Genomic DNA, 27,715 nt, shown 5'->3' with positions numbered 1-27,715 from the left:
TAGCAAATTATGAATAATATATTATGAATTATGAATAATATAGCAAACCTGTCTGGAGGCATCTACATGTAGGTTTCCCCACTCACTTATTCAAGCTTTTCCTTTCAATTTGTCATGAGCCTATATGTTGTCAATATATTTCAAAATGATGATAACATACAGAATGCACTGCAGTATATTTTCACTGGATTACGTTGTGTATGGTAGGTTAGAGTTTACTGGATCTGTTTCTCCTTCTTGGTACTTTGAAAAAGGCTTGTTGCTAGGAGATCATGCCCACCAAAATTTGGCATTAGGTGCTTATACCGTTCTTTCCATTAGAAAAGCACAGTGCCGTGGCTCCCTGGGCTCCTGCGCTGTTTGGGCAGATCCTGACGGAGGCGGTAATGGAGTGTGGGTGTGAGATGAGGTGGCTGTCTTGAGTATAAGCTTCCATTAGTAGCTGCCTCATTCATTTAAATATGTGTCAACGAAAGGCATAATCAGATCTAATCGCAGACACTGAAACCCACAGCAATCTGTGGAGAGTAGGGCCTAACACAATTAGTACAGATTCACTCAGCACCTGTATAACTCACCACCTCTCCAAACTCTAAACAATGCAGCATTAACCAAGGTGTAGAGGGGTTAATGGAGCCAATTGCTCTGCTTGGTACAAAAGAACTATAATATAATAGTAATTTTGTATGTGAATTTTTTATTGCTATTAAATTGCTAAAATAATAGTTTGTATTATTATTATTACTAGTAGTAGTAGTAGTAGTAATTGTATATTTTTATATGTTGTGATAATTAATACAGTGATATAAATTTAAGTACTGCCAAGCCTGAGAAAAAAGTAAAGCATTCAGCAGATGTTCCACTTATTTCAACAATACAGTTCATGATGGAGCAAGACAAATTCCTGGACCAATCACTGGCCTATATTGTGCTTGGAAAATGCTTTCCATGTGCTTAAACATGTAGGAAATCAGACCATAATGCCAGGCTTAACTTATGAAAGAAAGGCTCATCTGTGAAACTGTTCAGCCAAACTGGCCTTTGAAAAAATGAAAGATTAAATGGGAATTCGGAATTCTTTTTTTTAGCATTTCTGCATGTTTTAACTATAAACAAAGTCATTCAGAGTAGTTATTACAGCCATTTAGTCTAAAAGCTTTCTGTGAGGTATTATACACTGCAGATGTTTGGTGCCTATCATCACCAGCCTGAACAATTCTCAATCTGTAAGTTAGTCTAGGACCTCAAACAATTTTCTAGAGAGTAAATACATAGTCACAATCATCACTGATATAGCTTTATTACTCTGTCGCTTAAAATGTCTTACTCAGTTTGACATGAAAGTACATACTTCCTGATCTGAAGTTTACAAACCTAAGTGAACAGCACATTAGGCAGTGCAGCCTTTCACATTCCTCTGGTCTACAACGACGTCCCACCACACCCAGTGTACATTCATGAAGGAAGCAGGCCAACAGAAATAATACAATGGGCTGTGTACCAGTCTCTGCTCAAACCAAGACAGAAGTTGCATTCGCTACATACACTAAAACATATAAAGTGCTAGTACGCACCCACAAGCCGTCACAACGTTTTAGTCGACATGTAGTATTTCTGCTGAATAAGGAGAATAAGCATTGCTTTTATTCCACTTAAGCCATCATTGTTGCATAGTTTCAGTGAATGAATTCTCCAAACACTGTATTCCCGAAGGGCTTATATGATGAGTCCCTATTCAACCTCTGTCATACTTCATCTTCATTGCCATCACACACATGCTTGGAGAGCTTACATTAACAACAGGTTGAATCATGCTGTAAATTGGATGCTTTCACAAGGAAGTGTATAGTATCATACAGCACGGGTCCTGAGCGAAACAGAAGGAATCTGTGGCATTGTTTTATTGTGTCTCAATGAAAGATCCTCGTACCCAAGAAACATGCACGAATCAGAACATCCTGGCTGACACAGAAGTAGGTGAGGTACTGTAGGCTGTATGTCTGAGTCTTTCAGTAGCTGCTACAGTCGTTGGCTGGGTTTGAGAGTGTGGCTGATCTGCATGTTACCCTGATAGGTGTTGTGGACAGTACGGGATGTATCTGTAATCTGGATGTACTACTGGATGGGCCTAGGTGAACATTTGGCTGGACTGCTGTGTGACTCTGATGAAGGTGGTCCTGCGGCTGAGCTCCTTTAGTTTGGCTGCTCCTACATAAGTACAGGTGGAGCGCAGACCTCCCAGGATGTCTCTGATTGTGTTCTCCACATCACCCTTATAGGGCACCTGCACCGTCCGGCCCTCAGATGCCCTGCACACACATGAATGAGAGGATGAGGAGACGTCAGAGAAGGTCAAGTTTTCAATTATAAAGGTTCATAGAACAGTAATGATGAATACTGTAGTCTGTGCTGTCACACTAATGCTGCAGTTACATGTTGGCAGTCAACAGCAAACCGGATATTCCATCATTTTTGAAGGAGAAATGGCAGAAAATCCTGCCACCGCCAGGGGCGACAGCTGCATATCACAGCAATAAGAGGAATGTTACATGAAGAGTTCAATTTTAGCAACTATTGCTGTTTCATCTGCAGGGTTTTAAACAAATCAGATGTGGATTTTTTTGTGAGGTATGGATGCTGAATGTCACTGTTGAAGTCCAGGCTCATCCAGTGTTATGCAACAAAAAACAAACAAATACAGAGCACCTCCTGCCTTCATTTCACCTTAAATAAACAACTGACATAGGTAAAGCTTATCTCTGATAATCGTCTGTTTTTGCTGATGACGTTGTCACCACAGCAAATAGAGGTTGTTGAATGAGGCCCAAAGTTTTTGTGTTTTTTTCAAGGCTAACATGCACATCCAGTTATACTGTGGCTTTGAGCAGCCAGTGCTATGGAAAATATCATTCTAATCAATACACTGCACAACGTAGATCAGTGGTGGGTAGTAATATAGTACTTAATTACTATACTTAAATACTTATTTTGAGTATGCATTCTTTTTTGAGACTTTCACGCCACTAGATTTGAAATTAAAATATCCAGCTTTTTGCTCTGTTTTGCATGAGTGTGTCATTACTTGTTACTCTAAAGTGACAGAAAAAAGACTGAAATTTTCAGATTTTATCTGAAAATATGATACATAATATCTGATGCATTTGAAAATTTAAGCAAACCAATCATAGAGCACCTTTCAGTCAATCATTGTTTGGCAACTGTAATAGGGCCGAGCACCAATTTTTAGAACAATATGTCATAATATGATGTTGTGGATTTTTAACCACATACCCAGCAATATTCTGACATTCTGAAGGGATCATTGAAATTTCACCGATTTCTTAATCCAAAGACTCAAGACAGGAGATGTAGTATCCAGCTTTACTACTATAAAATCACAAGAGACAGGCAGATCTGTTCTAAGTTACGTGACTAAGTCTGGTCACGCTACCATTTCTCTTAATGGTTGTTACCAACCCAAATCTACTCCAACTAACCCCCAGCCCAACAAAATAAAGCACAACAAACACACACACCCTAAGGAGAACAACAACAACATTAACAGCATCAAACATAAACAACAACATAAACAGGCCATTTAGCGGGGATACAGCGGGGCTACGGTACAGACTGTGCACACCACGCCTCAAAAGTCCTTCTTTTGGCAGCTGCCTCAATATTATAACATAACTATAATAGCTTGAATACTTAATTTTAAACACATTTAAAAGGATATAGTACTTGCATTTTACACTTCAAGTTCAAATTAATCTACTTTAAGTAGCAATAGAAATAGAAATAGAAATAGAAAAAGTGGACATCCACTGTTATCTCGATCATCACTTAAGGACAGTGTGCTTTGGCCACCACTGATGTAAACATTATGGTAACTAACAATATGGTAACTAAGCTGCAAATCTGTTTTGAATTCATCATCGTTCTGAAGTTATTTGCATATGACCGCCCACACACATTGAAGTGATGAGGAGTGTTATTGCAGACTGTCTGAGTTATTGGAGCAGAAGATATGGGGGGAAGTGATGAAACTGATCATGCTGTGCTGTCGCTGGCTGCAGCATCTCAAAAAATCCAGATATCCAGAGTCAGAATTTTTGTCTGACATACCTATCACCAATTTGTTGCACAGATTTCAGCCCTGGCTGCTTTGCGTGAGGTAAAAAAAAGACCAGTCATTACCAAGGACATTTATGTTAACAGCAACAAAACAATGGCCATGTGAAATTAATGGTGGCTGTTTTCCCTGCATAAATACACACAATCAACACAGAAGAAAAATAAACCACAACGAATTCTGAAAAAAGAATATGGACACTAACTTCTACTTATTTAAAAACTGGCCACTGGTTTGGCCAAGAGTTTGTGCAGTCTTAGACAAAGATGGGCCAAGTTCCTCTGGGATGGGGTCTATTTATGATAACAACTAGTCATACAGCTCACCTGTACTCTGCCACACCACCGACATATTTCTTCATGGCTGTGTCTGAGCTCATCCCATAGAACAGCTTGAACTTCGTTCCATTCTTCTCGATGATGTCACCCGCACACTGGTCATGCCCGGCCAGCATGCCTCCCAGCATGACAAAATCTGCCCCTGCGCCTACAGGGACACAAACCATTAGGAAAACAGTGCAATCCCTCAGTTCACAAGTGGATTTGTGAGCTTTGCTATGAACTGCTTTGCTATGAAAGTATAACTTACCAAAGGCTTTGGCAACATCTCCTGGACAGCTGCAGCCTCCATCCTGGAGAAAAAGAGTAACTTAATATAAAGATGCAAACTTCAGACACGGGACATGTCTAGGCTGACAGATTATATTTGGGTTATAATAAAAATGGAATATTTACCAAGTAGATGAGTTCTGTGATATAATGATTTTAATGGCCTGACATGCCAGAAACAATTAAAGCCTAACTTGACACTATGGAGCCCTTCTGTTGACACCCTATATAAATAAAAATTAAATGCATTCCTTAGTAAGTCGTTGCCATGCATTAGGATCTTGTTCCCACACGTTAATACAGCATGCCCACGACTTAGTAATGTCAGTTTGTAAGGCGTGGGACCATGATCATGCCTTACTAAGTTGTGGCCACACATTATTTTTATTTGTATGGATATGGACACCACCGGGGCTCCGCATTGATAAATACTTTACAATGATGGCTTTTGATAGAGAAACTCTATCCTAACTGATTTCAGCATAGAGTTATTCTGTGTCTCATCCACAGTATATGCTGCCCTCTTGTGGTAGCCTAGCATAAGTACAGCTTTGGTTACAGATCAGCTCTCATTTTCTGCATTAGAGGAAAGAGTCTAAAAGCACTCATCATTATGGGGAACTCACAGAGATGATGTGTCCTTTTAGTCCATGAGCTGAGTCCGCACACTCAATGACTGCACTTAACTGTGGATAACCCACTCCAGTCTTGATGCGAGTGGTGCATACAGAACCTGCAAACATAGCATTCACCTTTACTTCCTGTTCCTGTGTGTAGACCCATAGTTCAGTTCCTTACTCTCTTAAGTACATAACTGAAATAATAAGCTTTTAAGATTAAAGGGGCAATCTGGCCCCTAGCATTTAATATGCTATTTGCTGTGCTATTATGCTATTATTCACTCCAACTGTAATAAAGAAAAACTTTTTTTCTCATTTTCTAACAGCTTGCTCTCAAGAACCCACCCAAGTTCCTCCCACCTTCAAAATATATCATCAGAAAGGGGTTTTCCTGGTATTTAAACCAGAAAATCCCATTCTGTATTTTGTAGCACTGGTGACGGAGGCAAGTAGGCATGTTTACAATAGATGAAGCAAAGGTTATCTCGTACCATTGCTATGCTGATGACACCCAGCTCTATCTGTCATTCCCGCCTGATGACCCGTCGATCTCTGTGCGGATATCGCAGTGCCTCTCGGACATATCCGCATGGATGAAGGAACACCACCTTCAACTAAACCTGTCCAAGTCTGAACTTCTGGTTATACCAGCTAAACAATCCATTCAACACAACTTCACCATAACCATCGACTCACTCTCACTCTCCCCGACAAAGGTTGCTAGGAACCTGGGGGTTATGGTAGATGACCAACTTTCCTTTACGCACCATGTTGCCTCGGTGGCTCGGTCCTGTCGCTTTGCGCTGTACAACATCAGACAGATACGGCCGTTTCTAACACAACAAGCCACCCAACTCTTGGTACAAGCAGTGGTCATCTCACGCCTCGACTACTGCAATGCCATACTGACGGGCCTCCCAGCCTGTGTTGTAAAACCACTGAAGATGGTTCAGAACGCTGCAGCGCGTCTGGTCTTTAACCAACCAAAACGGGCGCATGTCACCCCACTGCTCATTGAGCTCCACTGGTTACCGGTTGCTGCTCGTATCAAATTTAAAACTCTTACGATTGCCTACAAGGTGTTAACAGAGCAGGCTCCTTCCTACCTGCACTCGCTCCTAAAGGCTTACAGCACCGCCCGGCCGCTGCGATCCTCCAATGAACGTCGCTTAGCTTTGCCAAACATTCACACAAATCAATCGAGACTGTTCTCATACTTGATTCCCCAATGGTGGAACAAGCTACCTTCCACTGTCAGAGCAGGGGCGTCCCTCGCTATGTTTAAGAAACTCCTGAAGACGGAGCTCTTCAGGGAGCACTTGCTCTAATCGCCTCTTGCAAATCTAGCCACTACCAACCTCATCTCCTTCTTGCCCTCCTTCCCTTCTCTACCCCGCTATTACCCCTTGGCCTCCTTTAAGGCCTGACTATGTTTTTGTTCTATGTACCACATTATTTGTAAGTCGCTTTGGATAAAAGCGTCTGCTAAATGTAAATGTAATGTAATGTAATGTAATGTAAAGGTTATGTTTTTCATTTTGGCCAGAGTGCCCATTTAAAATCTGTATAGTAAGCCTGCAGTTTAAGCCTGGCTCTGAATAGATGAAAACGGAGACATGGTGCGTACCTGGCCCAATGCCCACTTTGATGATATCAGCTCCTGTCAGGATGAGCTCCTCCACCATTTCTCCTGTCACCACGTTTCCAGCCTGTTCGGTTCATCAGAATGAAGAGTCATGAATAGTCATGAATAATATGACTGTCAGTTAAATAAAACAACAGACAATACTTATTTATTATGCTTGTGGAGGGATTTTATTCAGTCTCACCATGATGGTGTGGTTAGGGAACTTCTCCCGAACTGTTCTGACAAACTCCACAAAGTGCTCTGAATATCCATTGGCCACGTCCAGGCAGATGTACTTAATAAGTGGAATGGCTTCCAGAATGCTGCACAGTTTGTCCAGATCAGCCTTGCCGCTGCCCGAGCTGGCCGCCACATGCTGAGAACACAAGATGCTTTAGATAGAAGGTCCTAGTTCTCAGTATACCTCAGTGTGCTGTGCAGAGCCTGATTGGTTAAATTCGGATCCGTAACAAATTAAGTCAAATTTGCATATGACTGAATTGGTAGGATAATGAATTCACAGTAGAAATATCAAAGCAGGATAGATTTTCACTGTATACAATAGTGAAACTGAAAGTTCTTGGGCACACATTAAAGTCAACCTGGGATTAAAGTCAATCTTTTTTTTTTTACAATTCTTTTCATGTCATTAAAGGGGAATTCCTCCATTTTTTCATTCTTAAGGCGTAAACAAAGTCATTCAGATTGGTTTGATTTCTCAGATTTCTTTACAGTGGTGTTGATGGGAACCAGGGGGACATGCTGTCTACAACACAAACATATCCATCATATATATTTTCCAAATGACCAGTGAACGTACAAATATCTTCTGAGTTCTCCACTGTGACTGGCTTTTAGAAACACGTTTTATACTAAAAGCTTACCACAAAACTATTGTAAACAGCGTCTCAAGCATTAGTATTTTAACTAATTTTTAAAAGTTAGCTTTTGGAGTCATTACACACTTTGGATGTCTGGTTCCTATCCCTGTGAACAATTCTGACTCAGCAAGTTTCTCAGAAACAGAGCATTTCACACCAAACTATTTCACACCAAACTACTCTGGATGACTTTGTTTACATCTTAATGTTTCAATTGTGCAGATATTTAAAAAATGACTGGAATCACCTATTAAGCATTTTTCCTGTAATCTTCCATCAAAATGTAATGTAATTTGCTCATTTTTAAAATGGTTTCTGGTTTCTAATGATATCACTGTGTACCAGTGATGGAGAGAAATACTATTAACCAATAATATCATGTTTTACCTCCCCCTTCTACCACTCCCACCTGTCATCTAGAGAAAATGCTCAGCTAGCTCAAAGACCCTCCCTGACAGCTTGTTTTTCTCAGAAGTATGCCACAGTATTTCTTTATGATTTCCCATTCACGTTGCCCTAAAAAAGAAAATCCCAGGCCACAACGCAGGTGGCCTCCTACTCCACAGTCCAGGAGGATTCCGTCTGACAATACCACAAAAGGGCACAACTGTCTGCTCATCAAACATCAAAACTGAAGCCAGCCTAAATCCAGAAGACAGAATCTTCCATACTGAGCATAAATCATGACTAACTTTCATGATGGCGGCGCGCACAGACGCAGCGGCTCGATGCTGTCCGTTACAGTACTTTTCTTTTGTGTTTTTGTTTATATGTTTGTTCTTTAACATCACATTTAGTACCGCAAATCCTACCTACAGCCGGCAGTATCTTCTGAGTATTGGATTACTGCATGACCGGGCTGTTACCAATGAATTTCTGCATGCATACAGCATACCGGAGGAGAAAGCCAGGACACAGAGCCCTCCGTGGTTTGTTGTTGGCTCCGGCAGGCGGCGGAGACGCAGGAAGCAAAAGCGTAGCTGCTGGTCTGGCCTAGCGGCCAGGCTAAAGAAACAATCACACAAGCCAGCACTACCCAGCATCTTCCTCACCAACGCCAGAGCCATCACCAACAAACTGAATGAACTGAATCTACTGATTTCCATGAACAAATTAATTGATGTATTTTGGTCATTATGGAGACGTGGCAGCACTCACTCATCCCGGATGTAGCCATTGAGCTAACAGGCTGCACAGTAAATCCAGGCTACTCCAGTAAATCAAAGGGAATGGTGTTCATGCATTTATGTCCATATCAGCTGGTGCACTAATGCCAAAATCATTGATAGACACTGTTCTTCTGATTTGGAGTACCTGACAGTTAAATGCAGGCCTTTTTATCTTCCACAAGAGTTTACTGTTGTCATGGTAACCACTGTTTACATTCCACCGGACGCTAATGCTAGTGCTAGGCTACCTGCTCAGTGCTATTAGCTCACCATAGAACAGCTATCCTGAAGCAGCTCAGCTGGTGACTTTAATCATGCTGATTTAAAGACAGTTCTCCACAAATTCCAACAACACATAAAATGTGCTATCACGGGGAGAAATACATTAGACAAGGTCTACTCTTTAAAACAACATTGTTACCACATCTGGGCCAATCATGTCACTGCTCTATATTTTTAACTCCTGCATACACCCCTCTCAAAAGAAAATCTCAGCCCATCTCAAAGACTTTCAAGACATGGCCTTAAGGAGCTTCCTCACAGCTGCAGGACTGCTTCGAAAGGACCAACTGCGATGTCTTTGAGTACACATCAGCTGTACTCTGCTACATCAAAAACTGTGTGGACAATGTTACAGTGGACAAAAACATCAGGGTGTACCCAAACTAAAAGCCCTGGATGACAAAGGAGGTCCAAATTCTCCTCAATGAGCAAAACACAGCCTTCAGGTCTAGTGACAGAGCCCTCCACAGTGTGTGGCAGGTCACATGGCAGGTGTGGAGGGACATTCAGCACCTCACCAACCACAAGAACAGAAGCTGCACAACAGTTAAGGGTGACACCTCACTGGCAGAGGAGCTGGTGAAATGAGGTGAAAGCAGTAGAGACAAATGCAAGATCTCCACCAGTCTCCCACAACCACATCCTCACTGTGCAGGAGAACGAAGTGAGATGTTTGCTCAGGGCACTGAACCCCAGAAAAGCTGCTGGTCCTGATGGTGTGACAGGAAGGGTGCTGAAGGTGTGCATGTGCAGACCAGCTCTCTGTGGTCTTTACAAAAATCTTCAACCTGTCCCTGTCCAAATCCATTATCCCACCTTGTCCTTGTCTGAAGTCCGCCACCATCATTCCACTGCCAAAAAAGACTACCATCAGCGACCTCAATGACTACTGCCTGGTCGCACTCACACCGGTCATAATGAAGTGTTTTGAGATACTGCAGGTGGTTCTGCATCACATCAGAGCCATCCTCCCACCCACCTTTGATCAACACTAGTTTGCCTACAAAGCAAACAGGTCCACAGAACATGCCATCACCACTGCTCTTCACACAGCACTCACACACCTGGAGCACCAGGGGAGCTATATGAAGATGTTCTTCGTAGACTTCAGCTCAGCTTTTAACATAGTCACCCCCACAGACTGGTGACCAAACTCACAGACATGGGACTTTCACAACCCACCTGCCTCTGGATCAAAGACAGACCGCACCCAGTCTGTAAGATTGGGTCTCCATCATTCCTCCCCCCCTGACACGACAGTGGTTGGACTTATCTCTGGAGGAGATGAGACTGCCTACAGGGATGAAGTCCAGGGACTGACTGAGTGGTGTTCAGGGAATAACCTCACCCTGAGCTCCTCAAAAATAAAAGAACTCATTATAGACTTCCAGTGGAAAGGAGCAGTCCCCACACCACTGTACATCAATGGGGTCATGTGTTGAAAGAGTACTTTCCTTCAGATTTCTGGGCACACACATCTCTGAAGATCTCTCCTGAACCACCAACACCATGGCAGTGGTCAAGAAGGCGCAGCAGAGGCTCTACTTCCTGAGAATTCTCAGGAAAAACAACCTTCAGGAGAAGCTGCTGGTGTCCTACTACCGCTCCACCACTGAGAGTGTGCTAACATACTGCATCTCAATGTGGTACAGCAGCTGCTCAGTGGCAGAGAGGAGAGCACTGCAGGGAGTCAGCCCAGAAGATCATCGGCTGCCCACTGCCATGCCCGGAGGACCTGTTCAGCTCCTGCTGCCTCAGCAGGGCAGCCAGTATCCTGAAGGACACATTTCACCCGGGACATCATCTGTTCAACCTGCTGCCCTCTGGTAAACGCTTTAGGTCTATCCCACCCCGGACAAACAGCCTTAAAAACAGTTTTTACCCCAGAGCCGTACGGGAACTGGACACTTCCAAACACACACACTGACAAGGATTTCTATAGAACACTGTGCTCAGTAGAAGTGAACTGAACACCACTACTGCTCTTTGCTGGCACTGACTTCCTAGGACACTGTACACTGTTCCAGTGTTCCACTCCACCTCTGTTCTATTTATTATTCATTTGTTCTCAAGTGTGCAATATATATTCTTTCTGTGCAATAATTCTTAAGATGTGCAATATTATATAACTCTATAAGCGATTCAAGAAATGTGCAATAACTAGCTGCTACCTCACTTGTCTACTATCTATTGTCTGTAGGATATATAGTTTTATAGTCCTTTATTTTTATGTATATACTATTTTTCTTAAATCTGCACTTTATATATTTTAACCTGTATATGTAATTATTTTGTGTGTAAAGTGCTTTTGGATTGCTGCTCAATTTCGTCGTACACTGTGCAATGACAATAAAGGCATCTTATCTTCCTTGGCTCTCTGATCTTTGTTCCCTTTACATCACATGCACAACAGATATTTATGAATACTCGTCATTTGGCACAGGCTGAAAATACAGCCATATTTTTGATGTTACCTCTAGGCACTCTGGATGATTGGCTGCAAAGGTCTTCCACTCTTCCAGGGAGTAGTGTTTGTGGATGGCGGTGAAGAGCGTGTGCTGAGACAGAGAAACCAAAGAGGAGTTTGGAAACACAGAATTTACGTACTCTGTCCATCAGAGGTTTCAGCGTACTTTCCTTCTTTTTTGCTGTTACTTTTCAATTAAGGTTTTGTTACAGCTATTTTTACAGTTTAAACAGCTATTGACACTTCAGGTACATGTTACAACAAAACATCTTGTTAATCAAAATGGCTTCTTTAGTCTGCAGAGCAGGTTTTACCTGAATAATGATTGGACAGATTTCTTTTGCAGACTATTAAAAGCTATTTTGCAGATTATTGTGAAAAGAACGTATCAAAACTCTTTTGGTCTGAAGGTGATTCAAACACCTGAAAGGTTTCAGAGCTGACAACAAAAAAATAAAACGTGTGCACTTTTGCATTGTTGCACGTTTACTTCACAACAATGGGATCTAACTGTTCACCATGTGGCCATGAGGGACAGGGTTCAGACAGTAGGTTACTGTACTGAAGAAATGCTTACCTTGCTCAGCACCTGTGCCATCTCAAAAGTACCTGTGGTGTCCATGTTAGCTGCGATGACTGGGATGCCACTGTAGGTCTGCTTTGAGTTGCGGAATGTGAAGGTCCTCTGTAGGTCCACCTAAGCAGAAGATAAACAAGGGCACCTTGTTTATGTATATATATATATATATATATACACACACACACACACCACACATACTTTACAACTTTCTTTAGTTTATAAGCTGTATAAACATTTGCTTAGGGCCCCTGAACCAACAGGGGACCCTGAGTATTTATGTTTTTTTATTATTATTATTATTTTAATTTAATTTAATCATTTTAATATTATTTTTCTTCTATTCCTCTTAGTGTGCAGTCAGGAGGCTTTAGATTCACCAAATAAACATGTTCTGTAGAGGCTGATGGCCATGTGTGCCTTATATGTATTTCATTAAATGTGTTATTAGTAGGAGGGTGAGTGGTAGTTACCAGCATGTCTTACAGGAATTATACAACACTAGTATCTCTTTTTTTTCTCAATCCTGCTGAAATGAGCTTGTCTAAGCATTCTGACATCTTTATATAATCAGTCATATCAAAACCTACTTTTTTATACACCAGCTGCTCTTTACATTATGTGAATACTTCATAACAAGTGGACAAATATTGCCTGTAGTAAAATCTTGTTGCATTTACATACATTAAAAACATTGTTTACCTCCTCCAATAAAGTCACTAACTTGGAGTCATAAGGTCTTGTTGCAGTGGATTAATATGAATGTAAAACTGCTTAAAAACAGACGTAGCATGCAAATATATATTTGCATATTTTATGGATTCCTTTCAATCAAAAGGGATTCACTGAAAGGCCTTACATTTATAATGCTTCTTTCAAAACTGAGAGTTTGGAAAACTGAGATATGTTTTTCTTTCAGATCTCAATTATTGTAAGGGTGGCTGCTGCTTCTGCGTTGGAACTAATTGCATGATTAAGTGAAGCATTTAGTAATCCAGTACATGCAAAATGAGGTTAAAACATGTAAGGGAAGGTGTGATTGGTCAAGGTACATTATCTGATAAGCTCTATTCACTGGCCATATGAGTAAAATGGACAACATCTGTATGTTTATGTATGTTTAATAACTAAAAATGAAAGAGCCTGGATTTGTTACTGTGCCTTTAAGCCTGACATATGCAAGTTACCTCTGTTCTGGCTGTCTGTGCTGCTTTATGCCTCATTCAGAAAGCAGTCAGAGTTGAAACACTCCTTACATATCAACAAGAATGGGAGGGGTTAAACTGCTGTTAAACAGGCTGAACAGGCATCACAGGAACAGTGACTTCAAAACAGGCCGTTTTTTAAGCTTTAGTTCCATATATGATCTGTATAAACAATAGCAATGTTTACATACTTCATCAAACACTTATTTCAAGAAAGTAAGAAAGAAAATCACTTTTATGTGATACAGGATCATATTTCTTCTTAGATTTAAGAGTGATATGGAAAAAAAATCACGATACTTATTTATATTTTAATATCACAATAATCATAATAATATCACAATAAACAGTATTTTGTTTTTCTGATGTTTGGTAAGTTCTAACAGAAGAAACTAGTGTCACATATGAAAAGAACTAATTATGCTCTCTTTGTGACGAAAGAGCAGTTGCTTAGGTTTTTTTTAAGTGATGATGATATCCACAATATACACAGGAAATCATACGGTGATGTAGTTTGTCATGATATGATAAAATATCATCACGTTGCCCACTCCATGTTCTTTTAAAAATAACGAGCTATTTCCATTATTTCCATTCTTTTCGTACAAAAGACCTGCTGAAAATGTATTCCAGTATACTCTGTTTATAGGAATATCCTGAAGATACTGACAAAGTATAACAAAGCATTTCAGTTTCCTAGGGGTTGGTGTCTATAAGGTGGATGTCCAGCCTTAAATGCAGCAGCTCGATGGGCCTCTGCATCTAGCCAGTTAGGCACTGGCCAATGAAATCAGCCGAGCTGCAACAAGCTCTGCCAGCCTTTGACGTCATCCTGCAGTGAAATGCAGACTAAAACAGACTCTCCTCTCGCTCAGGAGATCAATGGCTAAAATGGAGCTGCTGATTATGAGCCAGCAAAAACAGAATAGTCTTACACGAGTCAAGTCACACTCAAAGTAGCATTGAAGAGCAGAGTCTTTCTGTGTTAATGTTTTTTGCCTTTATGGTAGAATGACTGTTAGTAAGATATCTCAGCTTCATAGATTGGAAATCAATGGCTTAGATGTTTATTCCTTATAATATACCTTAGTAAAGTGATCACAATCTTATGTCCACACATGCGAAATTAACCAGACAAGATAATGTTAACCCCAACCTCCTCCCCACTAGAAAAAAAGTATTAGCTCCTCATAAGTGCATTATGTTGTTCCTTTTTACGGGACTTACTGAAGGGCAACTCCACCCCGGCGGAATCTGTTCTCACTGACATTTAGCACACAGATCTCTTCAGGTCTATTTTTAAATGCATTTTCTGCGCACTGGCCCGGCTCATGTTGCTCTACCTTAGCTCGATCAGTTGTCTGGCCCTCTCCCGCAGGATTGGGTATCTGGGTTAGATTCGGGCTGCATCAACAGCAGATGATGAAGAAGAGACAGAACGACAGACTGCAGTCAGAACAACCTGTCAACAGCAGGCTCATAAGGAAGCCCACACAGAGGCCTAAACAAGGCCCTGGCCAAGTTAGTGTGACCTCAGCAAGGTCAGCCCTACTTGCATTCTTCACCACTCACTCCACTGCACATGCACACAAACCTTCAAACAAACTTAACCCAACTTTGACATTCTCCTAATGACAGACCTTTCCCACAGACATTTTTGTCGTTTGCGACTGAAGTTTGTTTAAATATGCATGACAGGTGTAATTAGCCTATTTGTTATGTAATGTCCCATGCTCTTCAATTACTATGGCAACCAAATTCCCCTTTTGGATCAATGAAGTACACCTGTCTGTCTGCATCTTTGTCCATCAGAGTGCTGATCTTACCTCTGACCTGCTTTTCAGGCTGCTCCTCTTTGGTCTGAACAGGACATCTTTAAAGTCCAGTTTGAGGTCCGCGTCCACCCGTGGCATGGCTGAGGGCCTGAGTGTGGATGAGATTCTCCTGAGTTGGGCTGGTGTGGTTACTGCTGCGCAGGTCCAGCCACCAAACCCGAATCGGCAGAAGCCCAGCGTATTTATAGCGTGCAACGGGCCGTCCCAGCCCAGGCCCCCATGGCTTTATTTGGCGAGGCCCTGAATTCTCCCTCTCTCTGGTCTCTCCTTCCCCCGCCTCTCTCACACTATGGAGTGGCAGCAGCAGCAGCAGCAGGCACGCTTCCCGTCTGGCCAGCTGACACACATAAGCAAGCGTGCACACACACACACACACACACACACACACACACACACTGCAGCTCAGCACTGCAGTATGCGCAACAGCGTGCAAGCAGGGCCATTACCCCCACATCCCTACAAGCAGTCCCCTAAGGGAGTGGAAGAAAATGAATAGGTGAAAGAGGAATAGACAAGAAGGGAGAAAGACAGACGACAGCATCTGATCTGGCTCGCCCCTTAATAGAGTTGTAATAAAGCATGCATAGGCTGATGAAATGTCTTAGCTTTTATTGCTGTAAAATTTGTAAACATTTATGTACAGACATGATTGGCTGTTCACATGGTTGATTTATGAATGAATATTGCAGAAATAAACACTTGACATTCTTACAGGCTTGGAAACGATTTCATGTGGTGAATATTATATGCACATCATACAAAAAATGAGACGTGGAAAATCACTTTAATCCAAAATGTAAAACGTACAAAAATCATTTATTTTCAGTGGTTTGTTTTAAAAAAAAATCATAATAAAAGTGCATTCAAAATCCCTTATAGGCCAAACTAATCAGAAAGGCATTTGACGAAAGATATTAGGAACATAATTACATTTCACATATGAATCCCCATATTGCTCGAGGTCACTTCAACAGCTATAGTTGTATGTTAAACGCCACAAATTTGTAAATGCTACGCCACTCCTTCCAGCTTGATAACCCAGGCCTCGGCAGGGGTGGAGGGCAGGTCTGGCAAAAGCATGACAAGGCCAGAGGAATGCAGAGGAGCCCACTTTAGAGGATTAGGGTTCCCCAACAAAGTCACCTAAACAAAGAAGGTGATACAAGAGTTAGTGACACTGGTTTTTCATCCTATAAGTGACCATATGTAACTGAATGGATCAGACGAACAGTGCAGCTACAGAAATACATACCACAGTGTTTTCTGAGGTTTTGGGGACAAAGAGCTGGAAAGAGAACTGCTTTGGATTTGTGTGAAAAGTGGCATACACCGCAGAGCTTGTGGAAGTGTACCTTCAATTGGGAAGACAAGTAAAACAGTAATGCTTTCAAACAGACACTTTCAAAGTACTAAGACAGAAGTTTCTCTTCTGTTTCTGAAGACACACTGATAAGTCACAGAACTAAAACTCTTTACAAAAGTTCATCTTTTTATATCCTTTTTGGACTACTGAGCTGTTTAGAGGCTGCGTGTTTTTATTAATATTTGTTAATATTATTCTTGTCTTTAAATAACATTTGGATTCCTCCAGTCCAAAATGGCTTTTTATTTGTTTTTCAATGTGTATTTCTATTTAGAAGAATACAGTTCCTGGGACACCACTGAGATCTCTTCTGGGACAGTACTGACATCTCTTGGAGTGACTTGAATTTTCATTTTGGTGCTAGATAAAAAGCACTATAAACATGAGAAGATGGCATAGGCAGTATGGAAATATTTGATATTGCACATCCCATGCAAGAGTTCATAAAATATATAATTGACCATAACTACCATGAGCTGTAACACAGAAATATTTGTGTGCATGTACACTACACATAGAGTTCCTTTGTGTAACTCGTCTTTTTTGTACAAACACAGGTTTAAGTTCTCTTTTCATGTGCGATAATACAGTCATATTCTACAGCATATTCTACAACATTTTTACATGGCCATTTTCAAGTTCTCTTTATTTTTGTAACTGTGTTTTTAAGTCTGATATATGTAAATTATCTCCATTCTGATTGTCTGTTTAAAGCTCCTATGAAAATCAGCCTAGGAGCTTAGTTACCATATATGGACTGTGTGGACTGGCCAGTGTACAGCACCTTTTGAAACTTGCTACATCAAACTCATTTCAAGAAAGGGAGTTCAGTTTTCAAAGATCTGAGCCCCTAAAACACAGTAAAAGAACTCACTTTTTGAATAAACAGAAGAGTTTCACTTCAGTTCAAAACTCACCAGACTGGCACAGTGCCGTTCTCAGTCTGTACCCTCCATGGCTTGGTGCTGTAGATAGCCTCCCCATTAACCTTCAACCACTCTCCAATCCGCAAGAGACGGTCCTGAAATATAACTGGAATTTGACCATCTGATGCAGGCCCAATGTTCAGCAGATAATTTCCTCCCAGAGCCACAGTGTAGACAAGGTCCTGCAGTTGGGAAAGTCAGAAGTCAGCACAAAAACATATGAAGGATTAGAGCTCACTGTTCCTAATCAATTTCATGGCACATGTGATTAGCCATCTGTTTACATTAGTTATATTATGAGGGCAACATATTTCACCTTTATAATGGTGGGTAAATCCATCAACTCGCTGAGTTTCATGTTCCTACGGTAACCCCAGGAGTGTGTGTCCACTGAATTGCATTTCTCCCATTTGTGCTTGGGTAGCTCAGGTGGAGTGTACTTGTCAGCACAGTTGAAGTAACCACCATGTTTGCAGTAGCAGCCCTGTCCCCATCTGTCATTGACCACGATAACGTCCTGCAGGGGTGACACAAAGATACAACTTAAAATTCCAAGACATATAAATAAAAGATAGATTTGATTTACAGACTGCATTTCCAACCTTGACTGGACTGTCATTGTAGAGCCAAGCCAGGAACTCGGTGGAGTTCCAGTAAGTGTCAGGGGCTTCCCAGTCGCCATCTGACCATATCAGTTCTGGTTTGTAACTGAAAAGACAGACACATCATCAGCTAACAAATGCCCCAGTTCAGAACGTCAAACTTCGCTGAATGGCCAGATATGTCCAAAACAAAACTGAAATAGCAGCTATACAGTCTGCAGAATCTGTCCATGTGGGACAAGGAGTTATCAGGTCTAGGTGTGTGGATCCAAGAAAACCATGCAACCAATCAGCTTTCAGCACTTTTGACAAGACATCATATGACATGTGGCATGTTACCTTGTGACCAGATCATAGAGCTCTGGCATGAGTTTATTACGAATGAAGTCTTGTTTTGTGAAGTTAGAGTCCTTGTCACTTAAGTAGAGGGGATGAAACCATTCAAAGAGGGAGTGGTACAGTCCAAAGTGCATAGACCTAGAGGAAATGTTCATAAACACGTTAAAATACTCAGCATATATTTACAGTCACAAGCAAGCAGTAGGGGTGGGCAATATGATGATATGTATTGTTATCATGATGAACTGCATTATAATATGCTTTTCTGAGCATATGGTGAATATCTCCAGCGTTTAAGAACATTGAACCAACTGCACATTTCAGTCCAACAAGGCACAATTAGGCCTGTTCAACTGGATTTTGTGAAAATTTGAATGTATAATTGTATTCAGTTTTCAAAAGTATTTTAGAGATGGTTATTCTATTTTGTCTGTTCCAACTTTTCAACCTTCAAAAGACTAAACACTGTGACACTTATTGTGTATCAAGAACATTTTTAGACATGTTATATCTCCCACTCCTATTAAGAGTCACACATATCGACAGACACCAACAGAGACATGAGAACACACACTTTCTCTTACGAACAGCAGCTGCCAGCTCTCCTACAATGTCTCGATGAGGCCCGTTATCAACAGAGTTCCAGTTCCACGAAGTTGGAGATTCCCAGTTGGTGAAACCTTCGTGGTGTTTTGAAGTGAACACAACATACCTGTTCAGCACATAAGCAAAAACAGCTTACAGGATGGAAATATTAAACACTTGCTAGGCATTCCACAAAATGGTCAGCCCTTATAGAAGCTTCACATCTTATCACCTCACATCACCCATCCATTCACTTACTTCGCCCCAGAAGCTTCAAAGATCTCAGCCCATTCATTTGGATCGAAGAACTCAGCCTTGAGCCCAGGCGCAAACTCTGCGTAGGAGAATCCCTTTGGGTAGTTTTTGATCATGAACAAGTAGTAATCCGGATCCTTCTCGCCCTGCCAGTACCACCAGAACCACTCGCTACCGAAGGAGGGCACAGAAAAGACGCCCCAGTGGATGAAAATGCCGAATTTAACGTCGTCATACCAGGCTGGTAGAGGTCTGGCGTCCAGGCTCGCCCAGTCAGCAGTGTACCGCGCTCTTCTTCCCGACACACAGAGCACAGCGCAGAGCCCCAGCAGCAGCCACCGGAGACCTTCTGAGCCCATTTTAAAACAATGTAGCAGCAGCTACACGACGTCCGTCCACTTTAGCTCTCACCAGGAAACAGGATTTGTCCGCACAGAGCAAAACACCACTGGACTACCGGCGAAGTCTACCTGGTTGTGTACAACAGGTTGTTTGAGGATCATGTGATAGCCGCTTTCCAGCGGTCATATGATCCCCTCTACGCGCGTTTTGCTCGTTACTCGACGAGCCGTCTGCGCATTCAGGAAGTCGCGGTGAGAGCATAACTAGTTCCCCATGCTGCGTAAATGACCAGCTGCAGTCTCATGTAAAAGACAGTCTTATGGACGAAAAGACAAGCTTTGTTTATTTTTCTAAGTGAAAGTAAGAACATCCTCTATACAGACCTCACTTCTGCACACTTCAGTGCACTGTTTGTTGAATTTAACATATCACACAAAAATATAAAGTGCGCAATTTTCTCATAAACGGCAGAAGTAGCTTGTTACGCTGTTTACACTCAGCCGTTTCTTCTCTGCTCTCAATTCTCGTCAGGTATTGAACTGGAAGCCCGTCCCCCGCGATATTTCCCTCTGATTATTCTTTGTTTAGCAGTATCTCAGAATGATTTTTTTTTAAAAATGACTGAATTATTTAAAAAATTAATTATTCTCTTGAAATATTGACTTGTTGAATGTTGAACGTATCCTAAAAGAAAGACTTACTATAAATAACTTGCTGTCTTACAATTTGAGTTTTACAATGTCAGAATTGATTTTCCTAAAACAATAACTTAGTGTCAAAATGATCTCTATAGTCATGATTTTGACAGTTGTTTATTTTAAGTCAATCTCAATCATTCTTACCAACTTGACCATGTTAGTTATTTCTAGAAAGTACATACTTTCTACAAATAACTCATTATTTCCACATATGTCAAAATTTCGAAATATTGCTAAAGTTACTGCTTCAAGACCGAATCAATATTTAAAAAAATTTAAGTGCATCAGGTTTTTTTCACTCATCTGTGGTAAAGTTTGAAATGGCTCGGTATTGAAAATGTGCTCAGAGTTCATTGTCAGCGATAGCTCCTGTACTGCAATGTTACTATTGGGACTATTTCACATATAATCCAGAGAAATGGATTCCCATTCTTGCTCACTGACAAATTGAAGCATGATCATGTTTTAACAGAGAGAAGCAGCATGCCTATAAACAGACTTTCAGAGATTATTTATGGGATATCAGAATATGCATGTTATTTTCATGTTGAGGAAACATGACTGGGGCATCACAGAGCCCTGGAAACATTTCCTAGCCATGTAACATTCCTGGGGGACACAAAGGTGAAGTTAAGGACTGCTGTGACTTCCTCGAGAAAAACAGATGCCACAGTTCTAACAATGAAGTAAGTGTGACCTGATTACTCTGCAGTTTTGATTAAAGATCAGTAACAGACACCAGTACAGAACATCACCATTTATTTCTGCATGTTATTTTAGAATATCAGAACTCTGTGGTCAGTCCCACACAACCACTTTAAAGGTAAGCATACTGTAAATTATAATTACATATGAACTTGCATACATATGAAAGTAAATAGAACTAAAGCTATAAAAGTTTCACTTTGGTCATATTTCAACTGCACACAATAACTGTACTAATCCATGATTACCATTGTGGGCTCAAGTCATGTTGCTGTAAATACATTTAAAAAAAAGTTAAATATCAAAACCCATATTAAACTATCCTGTTACACACTGTAGAAACATAATAGAAATGAACATTCTCAATATACAATTGCTTTTCTTAAGCAAAAACCTAAGAATATGATTGCCTTCTCATTTTTTCATCTCTCAAATGTGGACAGTTAAATGCATAATGCAGTATCTTTCTAGACTGGATGGTCATCACCAGCCTAGAGGATAAATAAGTAGAGTTCTTGATGCACCCACACACACAAAGTAAAAAATAAATAGTCATACCACTGTAATACCTTATTCCATTACTGCTATTGTGAATAATCTAAGGTAAAAGTTTCACATCCGATATGTTTAAATGATTCTTACCAACTTGACCATGATTAAAGATCTGCATCGTATTTACGATAAAAAAAATTTAACATTTTAAATAAATAATAAAAAAAAAATAAAAAATCAAGGAAAATGCTTAGCATTGTACTTTTAAGGCAAAGATGTAAATACCTTTTATTCTGCACTTAGTGTAAGACAAGGCATCCAGTTAATTCTACCTAAGCTGTGTAAATCTGGTTTCAGATCAGGTTTAATCAGTTTATAGACTCATTCTGTAAAAACTGACTGCAGTTCCCTCTCAGTGATATGCATAAGGCTCACAACTTGCCTTCCTTTCTTGCTACAGTGAGCATCACTGACAGGTTTGCTCTCCATCTTTTTCTAAGACTTTACCAACATTTGGTACATAACACCTTTTTTTCCAGGCCTTGATTGTTGTGTGTTAAGATTATAATGAAGCATGATTAAGGGTAATATAACGATACTGCAAGTTTGAAATGAGATCAGGACCAAGTGACTACAGAAGACTCCCACCCTCTGCAAGCTGTCTCTGAATGTCCTTCTTATCATCCAGCTCACCAGCGCCAGCACTGGGCTCCTCATCTCCATCTTCCATGAAGATCGGCCAATCAGAATCTCCTGAGCCCTGCTCCACACTTGCTGATTGGCTACTGATGTTCATAGATGGGGAGTCCTCGTTAGTTGTAGTGACACAAGTACAGCCATCACAAAGGCCGAATCGCTTCAGTCCCTGTGAAACGACCCCGGAGAAGACACGTCTGCAACCCTTACACACAATGGGCCAGCTGGAGCGGTGGACCTGTCGAAGCAAAGGTGTACACAGTAACATGAAGACGAGGTGTCTGCAATCACAAGGAACAAAAAAAAGGACTGCCACTAAAAGTAGAGAATAAAGGTGATTCACCCAGAAAGTGTATGAGTCTCCTGACTGACAAAACAGCTTCAGGCTCCACTTTAATTAAGGTTTCAACCCACAGGGAGACTGACTCTGTCTTATGTTCATCAAATAAACCCCTTAAGTACTGCTGCGTTTCCTTTTACACATCCAGGAGTACACAAGTGAGGATAGATCATACATTTTCATGGCTAATTCCGGTTTCCTTATAGCCACATTGCCTGATTTTTTGGCCAATGTTTATTAGCCTTTTTTTTTTTTTTAAACCCAAAGCTAACATTATGTGGACTAAACACATGAAACATGCTAGTACACTGCAACTACTTTCTATTAGCCAACATCATAATATAAATAACATTATTTTCCAAACTATTATTACTAATATTACTTATATAACAAGAATCAAATAAAGCGCTGCACAGAAAGTAAGAGGCAACTGGCTTTTTAACACAATGAAGCATGCAAAATTATGCTTTGACGTGTTGGTATTGGTGTAACAGCATTCAGATAGAAGTGGACTAGATCAAATATTTACAACACAGATCAGTGTAAATCAAATAACACTTCAAAAACATAAGGAGCGCCTGAAAGTGTTCCTTAGGTTTCCAACTTATTTTACAATTGTAAATGTTCATTACAACATTCTAAACGTACAATGAGATTTTGGAACGGCAGTAAAGTTGCCGCATATGCACACATACTGAACAAAGGCCCGATTGTGGAGAGAAAAACACAAAATACAGGAAATATCACCTCAGCTTAACCACCACACCACTGAACTGTTTAATTGTTTTCTTTAAATTTCACTGACAAAGAGGATGTGCACACAGATGAGAAAACAAGTCACGACTGTCTGTTAATGCACTTATTATCACCTCAAGCTAATGCTCTAGCTGGAGGTTAGGGAACCAGCCCTGTGACCGGAAGGTTGCCGGTTCGATCCTGTACTGTTCAATTTCCCTGCATTTCAAACAGAAAGGTTTGACCTGAATCACACAGTACTAAATACTGTATTGTTACACCCAAAGTTATAAAATCATAACCTACCACAATGTTAAAATCTTTTTCCTTTGACATTGAAAAACAATGTTCTGTGCCTCAAAGAAGAATTGGCAGCATATAGCCACATGTGTGCATTATGATAACACTGGATCCCTAAAGAGCAATGGTGTTGTCTGCCTATGTAGTGTTTTAAACTCATGTAAATGTTGCTCAGTACGCCTTACAGTGTTTTTCATCATAATTCATTATAGTTACAGAGCAACTACTGCATAGTACTGCATTAGTATCTGTACTGTCAGGAAGATAAGTAATACTTTTAACCAAACTGTTCATTTAGAAAAGGAAAAGAATATAAAATGGAAGAGGACTGAGTCTGAAACAGCATGGATTGGATGAATGGTCACTTGTGCTTTAATTACATTGTGTTTGATGTGTCTGCTCTGAATTCTGGGGGAAAAAAAGCTTAACATTTTTGAGTAACTTACAGTAACAGCATGTGTACGTAGATGCTCCTGTCGTGTGAAACGTTTTCCACAGATCTCACAGGGATAAGGTCTTTCTCCTGTGTGGCAGCGGATGTGCCTTTTCAGAATACCCTTCTGTTTGGTTGTGTATGGGCAGAACGGACATTTATGTAGTCTTCCTAAGTAAGTAGAATGACATTTTAAATTAAGCCAACCCTTTAAACAAGTCTCTAACAACAGATAAGCCATCATTCAAACAAAGCTCTGCAAAGCTATGTGAAACACTAATGACAGATAGAGGCAACTTACAGACATAAATGGAAAACTTGAACTGAGCAATAAAACTGCTGTGAAGACATAGATATAAAAATTCTGGAAAAGCTCTTACCTGCATCTTCCATATACCAGTCACTTTGCAGCTCCATACTGCAAGGGCCTCCGTGCCCAAGACCCTCTTCTACTCGCCCCATCATACTACTGCTCCCTAAACTATGGGGAAAATGAGGCACAAGCTCCTCACGGTTTGGGTTGGGTCCTCCACGAAGCAGTACATCTACAAACTGCTTCATCTGATAGCTGGGCAAGGACGTTGGCTCTGTGCTGGGTGCAGGGCTTGAACTAAGGGTCCTGTCCTCACCATGACTGGGGTCTACATAGAGGGCCATTTCTTTAGATTCAAGCGAGCACTCACCTTCCTCATCAGGGTCAAATTTAATCTTGGGGTGTACCAACCCCACAAACAGCCCTGAAGAAGAAAAATTAATCATGTCCTGCCCAGAGTTCTTAATAGGGGCATTTGTGGGGGGCTGGCTGGGGAATCCTGTTTGAGAGCTCTCGCTTTCAGAGTCTTTGCTGCTGGTAGCAGCTGGTGTGGAAAGAATATCTGAAGGAGCCTCCGCTGAGTTGGGTGTCTCCATACCCTGAGGGGTTCCTCTATCTGTTTGAGACGTGGAGGCTGCATTAGCACTGGAGACTGAAGCTGGAGTGCCACTATCAGCCGGTCCCTCTCTCTCCCTACCCCTCTCCCTCTGGCTCTCTTTCTCCCTGTTACAAATCTCCAGTGATGATTTGATGTAACCTTTACAAAAGTTCACTACATCAGTCATTTGCAAGTAGCTGGCAGCTGACATGATTTCAATAACATTGTCACTCCGCAGATCTATCCGACCTGAGTACAGGAAGTCCAGAATGAGGGAGAATGCCTCTGCCGTGACAATATCCAATGAAGCTGTGCTTTGCCTATGTCCACTGTCCTGCAAGTAATGCACCAGCAGAGCCCGGAAATAGCCGCTGCTGGCAAACAGAATGTTGCGGTGAGCCTTGAAGACGCGACCCTCCACAATGACGCTGCAGTCACAGAAGAAGTCCCTCTTACGCTGTTCATTCAGCTCACACAAAAGCTTAGACTGATAGGAGGGAACCTCCATCTTCTCCCTTTACATGCGGCCAGTTTCTGTGCCAAAGTTTAGGAGACAGATTAATAAGGACTGATCATAAAGGGTTAATGAACGCTGAATAACCAAGTATGCAGACATTAATAATGCGTGTTATTTGCAGCAATGAAGGCTGTACAATATCTGTGAACATTCACACTGTGAATATGTTGCTACATATGGCAACTGTGAGATATCTGGCAGTACAACATTAGGAAAGACATTAATGTGAAATATGAGTAATATGAAGGTTAATGACGGTGAACAAAACGTACTTTAACTAGCTAATTTGCTCAGTGATTTTTTAATTTATGCATGCTCTATCTTGCACTGTATTTCTTTGGAAGACAGGTATTCTATGGTATCCTAATGCTATTGTTGTTACAGTCTACATGTGGCCTGTAGGACAACTTACAATCAGGATGTTTGCTGAAGCCTTAGCTAAAGTCACATTAGAGTCTCACTTTGAACAGTAATTTAATTAGTTGTTTTTACAGCTCGGGGGGTCTTGCAAGCGAGTGGTGCATTACTCGACAGGGAAACGTTTGCGAAACCATAAAACGGGACTGCATACCTTTGTTACACATGGCAAAAGTAAGATCCCTTCAAATGCAGCAAAAGTGTAAAAGGCTGGTGCGATGGTTAAAGGCTTGCATTTTAAATTACATTTAACATTAAGTCTATTATCCATCTAACGCTAGATACATGCTCAGTGAAATCGTCTTGTAGTCTTGGTTCATGAAAGCTGTACATGTTTGGACATGTGCTGAATTTTCACGTAGGAAAAGTGCTTTTACAAACAAATATGGTTATAGTTTCTATTGTTATTGTTAGTCTCTATGTGGACTATGGGCCAACTTACTGTCAGGGTGTTTTCTAAAGCTTGGGGTATAGTTAGGTTAGAAGAATCGTAACAGTGCTTCATTGGTTGTAGTAACTGTAGTTAGTTAACAGAGAAATGTGAGTGAAACCATTTAAAGCGTTACTGAGGCGAACCGTGAGAGCACCGCTAACACTACTAGCTGAGTCCTGCAGCGCGTCGCCGTTAGTATTTAAAGGAACAGCGCTGAGCTAGTTAGCACGCAGCTTACAAGACTGCCATTCTCCTGCTAATTCTACAAAAGAAATGTTCATAATTCACATGAACGAACGGAATAAGAGTGTTAACCTAAGCATATTACCTTACTAATGAAGGCGCTTGTAATTCCGGCGACCGAGCGGTTTATTTTCCCCAAAAACTTCGTTTGGTGATGTTGCTAAGCTGTAGAGATCCGCTTCCGGGGAGCATGTAGCGTCATAAGAGAAATGACGACACATCTGACAGACCAATCAGAAGACGAGAACACGGTTCGGCGAGGGAAGAGGGAAGAGTGGAGAGGTGGAGGGATGGATGGACGGATAGACACCAGAGCCGGTTTAAGAGTTCCAAACTACCTACATACAATTATGGATGTACTTTTTAAAGGCGCATGTCATGGAAATATGAATTTCCATATTTCACATTTCAAATATGAACTGAAGTAAAAAATGGTGTTTCATATAAACATTATCAAAGATTTAAAAAGTATATTTCACTCCCGGTTCTATAAAATCCATGTATGAAATGAACCCTAAGGAATATTTTTTAATTCATTGTTTTTGTGATGTCACGAAAACAGCATATTTATATGATCTTCCTATACAGCTTGCAGCAGTTTAGCTTTGCAGCTAAAGCGTTTCAGCCCAGACTGCTTTCTGAATAAGGCATAATAGAGTGTAGCCAATCAGAACAGAGGTAATTTGCATATATCAGTCAGGAAAAAACAGCCTGTTTAAGAGATGAAGAGATATTGGAAATTAGATATGTTAAAAAAAAGACAAAATAACAAACTGTTTAAGAGCCTGAGGTGTTCTGTGAATGGGAATCTTTATGTATGTATGTATTTTGGACACACTGAGGTTTTCATATGGTTCTTCTTATTTGTATTGCTATTATAATTATCATGGTGGTTGTTTTATAAATATTATACTGTCATTACTCTGTGCTAAATACTTTCTATTCGGATGCTGCAGTCGCTTTTGTCACCAGAGGGGGGA

General features: G+C 40.9%; 3 protein-coding genes across 3 annotated transcripts; all 3 read right to left on the bottom strand.

Annotated features, from left to right (window-relative positions):
- Positions 1-1,281: 1,281 nt before the first annotated feature.
- On the bottom strand, positions 1,282-15,699 carry gmpr (guanosine monophosphate reductase). The gene is made up of 9 exons (XM_017693698.2): positions 15,395-15,699; positions 12,364-12,483; positions 11,794-11,877; positions 7,190-7,363; positions 6,988-7,069; positions 5,367-5,473; positions 4,721-4,763; positions 4,459-4,618; positions 1,282-2,309 (listed from the first exon to the last, which is right to left on the bottom strand). The coding sequence occupies exons 1-9, from the start codon at positions 15,479-15,481 to the stop codon at positions 2,129-2,131; spliced, it is 1,038 nt and encodes a 345-aa protein (XP_017549187.1). The 5' UTR covers positions 15,482-15,699; the 3' UTR covers positions 1,282-2,128.
- Positions 15,700-15,995: 296 nt separating this feature from the next.
- fuca1.2 (alpha-L-fucosidase 1, tandem duplicate 2) lies at positions 15,996-20,010 on the bottom strand. The gene is made up of 8 exons (XM_017693685.2): positions 19,477-20,010; positions 19,208-19,345; positions 18,634-18,771; positions 18,295-18,400; positions 18,009-18,209; positions 17,684-17,874; positions 16,656-16,755; positions 15,996-16,546 (listed from the first exon to the last, which is right to left on the bottom strand). Exons 1-8 carry the CDS (start codon positions 19,830-19,832, stop codon positions 16,415-16,417), a joined length of 1,362 nt encoding a protein of 453 aa, XP_017549174.1. The 5' UTR covers positions 19,833-20,010; the 3' UTR covers positions 15,996-16,414.
- A 1,245-nt stretch (positions 20,011-21,255) lies between these two features.
- On the bottom strand, positions 21,256-26,942 carry zbtb8b (zinc finger and BTB domain containing 8B). Its single transcript, XM_017693672.2, has 4 exons — positions 26,821-26,942; positions 24,595-25,659; positions 24,228-24,385; positions 21,256-22,644 (listed from the first exon to the last, which is right to left on the bottom strand). Exons 2-4 carry the CDS (start codon positions 25,631-25,633, stop codon positions 22,342-22,344), a joined length of 1,500 nt encoding a protein of 499 aa, XP_017549161.1. The 5' UTR covers positions 25,634-25,659; positions 26,821-26,942; the 3' UTR covers positions 21,256-22,341.
- Between the last annotated feature and the right edge of the window lie 773 nt (positions 26,943-27,715).

The sequence above is a fragment of the Pygocentrus nattereri genome, chromosome 27 (genome assembly GCF_015220715.1).
Source record: "Pygocentrus nattereri isolate fPygNat1 chromosome 27, fPygNat1.pri, whole genome shotgun sequence".
Taxonomy (NCBI): Eukaryota; Metazoa; Chordata; class Actinopteri; order Characiformes; family Serrasalmidae; genus Pygocentrus; species Pygocentrus nattereri.
Note: the sequence above shows the minus strand (reverse complement) of the source record. Positions and strands in the feature narration are given on the sequence as shown.